Below are 6,108 nucleotides of genomic sequence, written 5' to 3'. Positions count from 1 at the left end.
CAAGCTAAAGCTGATTTCTCACTTTGACATAACGATCATTGCATCAAGTGAATGAAAAGCATTATAAGTGTGTGTACAAATGTATCCTCCCCTGATTGGTTACGATTGGGTTAATCTGCTTTGGTCACCTCTATTTGCCTTTGGTTCATTATTCACACCTTAACCCCCCCACACATCCACACACACACACACACACACACACACACACACACACACACACACACACACAAACACACACATGGCTGTCCATTGACCTTTAGAGAGGCAGGTGCCCAAACTTCAAAAAGGAGCCACATGGAAAAAGGCTCATCTGCCAACAATGCTACAAGTTGCTGCTGCTGGAGGGCTGAATTGATCTGGGACTCTAGAGAGAAAAGAAAACATGGGAGAAATATTCACTGATTAAACAAGTTCTCATGCACTCTTTCTCTGGGCTGTCGCACAATGTCTCCCTCATTCTCTCCTTGCTGTTTCCCCATCTCCTCATTCGACCCATCACTTCCCAGCTGCTTTCAATCTGCAGAAAAATAGGGAACAAGGTACAATTTACTATCGCAAAATTAAGCATGACCATAATCATCTACTTGTGCAAATAATCAATAAAAAACCCACCTTAAAGTATGATAGATTACAGTAATTATTGTTGCTGTCTAACAATTTTACTGCATTTTGAACAATTGTTACATGTCTTGTCTTTCATTACAGGCAGAACAATGAAAATTAAACATAAACCTAGACACTAATATTGAAACAGAAAACAAGGTCCCATCCACCATGCAGAGGCAAGTGAGTCAGCATTAAAGTATCTGAAGTCACGTGCTTTCCGAGAAACCATGTGAGAGGATGAAAGTGAAAGCTGCTCATGTCCTATAAAAGGGAGTGTCCAGAGCCACAAACTAAAAGGAAAGGACTGAAGGGGAAACATTTAAGTTCCCATAAGAGAGTTATTTTCTTCTATCAGGTAAGTTCACCTCATGCTATTATAACCTCAAGTGTAAGTGTTATTTCAGTGTAGTGCAATGATTAATATGTTTTAACGAACCAATAAATAATACTTTGTTTATGATGATGATATATTTTCTGTCTGCTTATCAACCGTCTCTTTAAGTAAACTTTCTGTCCTTGGTCCTAAAACGGGAGCCACACTAAAGTCAAAGAAACGCAAAACAGTGGCAGAACAGACAATTTTGAACAGAAGTACACAACATTTATTTAGAGATATTATAATGACAAATGAGGTACCAGATCCAACCTGGAAATTATTGAATGAGAGTTATGATTATGAGTTTCAGATGCTCGATAGGGTTACGATCATTTTAATTAGTTTGGTTTGATTTGGTTTGACCTTGGTCCCTGCCTTAAAAAGAAAGTGAAAGTGTTGCCTATAAAATCATCTTCTCCTCCTTGTTCCAGAGTCACTCTGTCCAGAGCCACATAAGCAAAGGTAAGGACTTCAATCTGTCTGTTACTACTATTGAACTGAATGGAATACCTTTTATTTTAGGTCATACATTTTTTGTCATGGACTTTTGTGAAGCCCTTTGTAACCTTGTTTATAGAAGAGCTATACAAATAAAGTCATGATTAAAGTTTTTTTGTTACTGTGACTGTGACTGTCAAGCTTAAGCTTATTTATTTACCTCATCAAGACAATAAACAGCAAAACTCCATGTGGTCATTTTTATCACGTAACCAGTATATGCTACTGGTAATAAGTAGTTCAACAGGATTTGACAAGAGGAATTCTTACTCATGTAAAATAAGATTTTTGTATTGTTGTATTAGCAGTTATGCTAAAAGGTTCAGGGTGTAGAATGTAGTGACCACTAGTTGTGAACTTGCATGTTGCAGCTGAACACCTGTTACCTCCCCTTTCATCATGAAATAAAACCTGTGGCAGCCTTCAGTTACCACAGGTTCAAACTCATAGGGAGTTTAGTTTGTCCAGTCTGGGCTACTGTAAAAAACATGGCTGCCTCCGTAGAGAGGACCTGCTCCTTATGTAAATTTAAAGTATTTAAATTGAAAGGAACCATTTAAGGGTAAATATACAATAACCTTTTACCATCATCTTACACACTGGACCTTTAAGTTACAATCTGATTGCATCTTCCTCCTCTGCGGTGAAATCCTGCATTAACATGTAATCTGACTCTTCTACTTTACAGCAATGGGAGGAGGTAAGTCCTGTTACATGTTCAGCTACTTGTAATACGATCCTAATATCCTGAATAAACAAATGAACAATCACAAAAAACATTCTCAATAATCAAAGTTTGGTTCTTTTAAGGTAATTCTACGCCATCGCCGCCGCCGTCGCCGAGGCCGGTGACACCCCCTGCACCACTCTTAGAGCAGCCATGGAGGGAGGTGTCAGAGTGAGTATGATCTAACATTCAGTCAGTGTGTTTCCATTTTGTCCTCAGAATTTGTGCTTCTGCTGCTCAACACATGACTTAAACATCTCGTTGTGTGTGTGAAAAAAAAAAGATCACAATTGCAATATTGTGCAATCATTAATAAGAGTAATACAGCACTTTATTCTGATTGTTAAAAGATTTTCTGTAATTTACAGGAAGTACAGGGAAAATCTTGACTTTGTGAAAGATTACCAGCCTGAAAACGAACAGGTCAAACATCTCAGGATTCTGCTTCATGGACCAGTTGGTGCTGGGAAGTCGAGCTTCATCAACTCTGTCGACACTGTTTTAAGAGGCAGATCTGCTGGTCGAGCTCCGACAGATGCAGTCTCTGGGAGCAGCTACACCAAACAGGTATGAACAACAGGAAAGGATAAAACTCCATTGAGGGTAACAAACCACAGGAATTCATTTTCAATAGTAGTTCACTGATTTAAATACAGAGAAACTTCTACTAATATTAAAATGTAAAAACAGAAGATTAATATTGAATGTTTTGTACAAATGTTGTCTTTATGTCTGAGAGCAATACATTCTAGTGAGCACAAAATAAATGAAATGAAACATTAAATCTTTCCGAGTCTGTATGTTGATCATCTGAGTACATTTAAATTTCAGGTTAATGTATGAACTAGAGGCCCAGAGTTTTAATCTGTGGATGTTCAAACAAATCACCTTTCTCCAGCCTCTCCACAAATTACTGATCGGCCAACAGACAACTGGTGATATTTACTTTGATTCATTCATGTAAATAATTGCACCTCCTGCCTTACAGTACAAGACCTTCGACTTTCGCAAAAGTCCAGGGGTCAAATACGCTTTTGTTTTCAATGACATCATGGGCCTTGAGCAAGATTCTGACAGTGGAATCAATGTGAATGACCTCAAACTGGCCCTGAGAGGACACGTGAAAGACGGTTACAAGGTACAACACTGTGAACTTTGACATTATTTAAAGTCTAATTTTAACAAACCAAAAACATTGTTTGTTTTATATTTATCTTAGTAATCAAAATGATAACTGAAATTTGACAACGTGATGTGCACATTTCCTGTCTCATCAAACAAAGTAAATTGTTCTTACACTTCTTTTTCAAATATTAAACTTTTCTATCGGCAAATTGCTGAGTTTAGGGCACATGGCAGCCACATGTACATCAGTTAAATCTTGTAAACAAGACAAACAAATGAGGTCAACCACAGAAAAAGAAGAATAAGTAAATTATTATCTGAATATATTTTTAATTGATTTCTAGTTCAACCCTGACCAAGTACTGATGAGGGGTGATGATGGCTACAACTCTGATCCCACTTTGGAAGACAAAGTTCACGTTCTGGTGGGTGTTGTTCCTGCTGACGCAGTGTCTAGGTTAAGTGATGAGATGGTGAAGAAGATTAGAAAGGTCAGAGAGGCAGCCAGTGAACTGGGTGAGTGCAAAACAACTATTTCTCTGCGAGGACTGATAGTGTAACATTGGATTGTATGAGTCAAAATACCAGGACACAAATGTTTGAAATACTGATTTTTCTTTATCGACAGGAATTCCCCAACTGGCTATTATCACCAAAGTTGATGACGCCTGTCCCGAGATTAAAAAGGACACAAGCAATATCTACAAGAGCAAGTACCTGAAGGAAAAGGTACATTTTGGAGTTTTTGCATAATTCCATTTATCTGCATATATGTAATTTTGTTTGTTCATCGCTGTACGATTACTGATCAACATAAATGTTGTTACTTTGACTTAGGTTGAACAATTTCACCAGCTGCTGGGCCTTCCAAAGAACTGCATATTCCTTGTGAAGAACTACAATGAGGAAACTGAGTCAAATGACAAAATTAACCCTGCGATAGTGTGCGCACTGAAACAGATGCTTTTGTATGGAGAAGACTACCTCAACGACCAGTAAACATGAATTCCCCTGAGGCAAAAACACAGTAGGCGATTTGTAGGGGAATGAGGAAATATTAAGCCAATTTTTATTGTCTTTGGCAAGCTTGAAGCATGAAATATGGAATAAAAATGCATAAAAATTACAATAATAATAATAATAAAATATATAATTTCTCTCATTGAGACTTTGCATGATAGCAGGACAATGCTCTGTCATTACGTCATTAGCTTGATGTGACATCATCGCTTGATCTGGTCAACAACTCAGCTGTTGTGATGGTGCCTTCACATGCTTCAGGAAATGAGTCATTCAAAAGCTCTCGTGTTTATTGTTGACTCCCAGTATTTAATACTCACCTGCTCTAACAAATTAATTCTGCATTCCTTGCTTGGTCTGTGCTTCATTTTGTTTATCTTAAAAAAACACATTAAATTGATTTTGCTTAAGAGGCAAACAGACTAATATTATATATTATGTATAATTTAATCATTTCTATTCTGCGCTTTACCTCTCTGGGGACACTTTGTATTTTTTTCAGTTTGACCAATATTGTGATGTACTGTTATTTGATGATCTTGCAATACATGTTGATTAATACTATTGTTATTTTTGGCTTTGTATCATGTATCATTGAGTTCCTGTTGGTGGGAAGTAATGAAGTACAAATATAAAGAATTAAATCTTTGCTGAAAGACGAGGCTTTACAGACATCCCTTTCTCTACTTAGTTTTCAATCAGTGTGGCATCATGCTCTAATAATGTTTCTGTACTGTCCTCAATAAATGTCTTCTTCCGGGACTCTCTCAGTTTTACTCTCCTTCTTCTTGCATCAGTCAGGACCAGGCAGCTCCAGTAGAGACCTTCTTGTTAGTGGAAAGTCACAGGTAGGTACAGTAAAGCTTATTGAACACATTTGAAGCTATATAACGATGATATGCTGTTGCTATTTTGTTAAAGTTTTTAGTTAGTTTGAGGCAGGCGTAGTCATTCAACCAGGTCAAATGATATATTCCACCACTGTGAAATAGATGTTGTCTGGATATATGCTCTAATGGATTTAGGATGGATTGATGACGAGACACAGGGACGGACTGGGCCTGTTCACCACGAGCAGACTCAGTAGAATTGACTGTGGCAATGCATTCTTCTGTATGATCCAAATACAGACTAAAGAAGCACTGATACTCTAATAATACTGGTTCACTGAAGAAGTATCTGTGCAGGTCTCGGCTTCTACTGTCAGAACAATGTGCCTTCAGGGCTCTGTTGCCCCCAAAGGAAATGACTCAAAGAAAATCACTTGCTGTTGTCAACCGCTCACATCCGGCCAGAACGAGACCTACTTTTCTTCAACGTTACAGATATCGTTCTTAAGTTCAATGTTGATGTATAGGTGCATGTAGTTCACTTTGTATTTCTACATCAGTGATTCTCAAATGGGGGTACGCGTACCCCTGGGGGTACTTGAAGGTACTCCAGGGGGTACTTGAGATATTTTTTTTATATATTTAAAATTAGCATCCATTCAAAAATCTTTGAAAAATTGTTATTTAACAAATATTCAATAAAATATAAGTGTAAGTTCATGAACTAAATTGTATATTCAGTAGGCTCTGAGACTCTGTTTTTTAATTATCCTACAAAAACAGAGTCTCCCCCATACCGATGGTTTGACCCAACCTGGCACACGCCACCTGTCATCGCCTGTCATCACCTGCCTTGAAAACTTCAACAATGGAGTCGAGTTGAAGTGCAGCAGCAATGCTGCTGAAACACGGAGGGACAAGTACCA

At 37.9% G+C, this 6,108-nt stretch overlaps 1 protein-coding gene across 1 annotated transcript; it reads left to right on the top strand.

Annotated features, from left to right (window-relative positions):
* Nucleotides 1-890: 890 nt before the first annotated feature.
* On the top strand, nt 891-5,115 carry LOC133971526 (interferon-induced protein 44-like). Its single transcript, XM_062408923.1, has 9 exons — nt 891-961; nt 1,414-1,444; nt 2,169-2,180; nt 2,291-2,378; nt 2,576-2,774; nt 3,196-3,345; nt 3,677-3,848; nt 3,961-4,061; nt 4,170-5,115. The coding sequence occupies exons 3-9, from the start codon at nt 2,171-2,173 to the stop codon at nt 4,329-4,331; spliced, it is 882 nt and encodes a 293-aa protein (XP_062264907.1). The 5' UTR covers nt 891-961; nt 1,414-1,444; nt 2,169-2,170; the 3' UTR covers nt 4,332-5,115.
* The last annotated feature ends 993 nt before the right edge of the window (nt 5,116-6,108 follow it).

The sequence above is a fragment of the Platichthys flesus genome, chromosome 16 (assembly GCF_949316205.1).
Source record: "Platichthys flesus chromosome 16, fPlaFle2.1, whole genome shotgun sequence".
In the NCBI taxonomy this organism is placed as follows: Eukaryota; Metazoa; Chordata; class Actinopteri; order Pleuronectiformes; family Pleuronectidae; genus Platichthys; species Platichthys flesus.
Note: the sequence above shows the minus strand (reverse complement) of the source record. Positions and strands in the feature narration are given on the sequence as shown.

Excerpts from the sequence above, each read along its gene's own strand:
- LOC133971526 (XM_062408923.1), top strand. Across the intron at positions 2,775-3,195 it reads GGAGCAGCTACACCAAACAG|TACAAGACCTTCGACTTTCG; the intron begins GTATGAACAACA and ends CCTGCCTTACAG. Across the intron at positions 3,346-3,676 it reads ACGTGAAAGACGGTTACAAG|TTCAACCCTGACCAAGTACT; the intron begins GTACAACACTGT and ends ATTGATTTCTAG.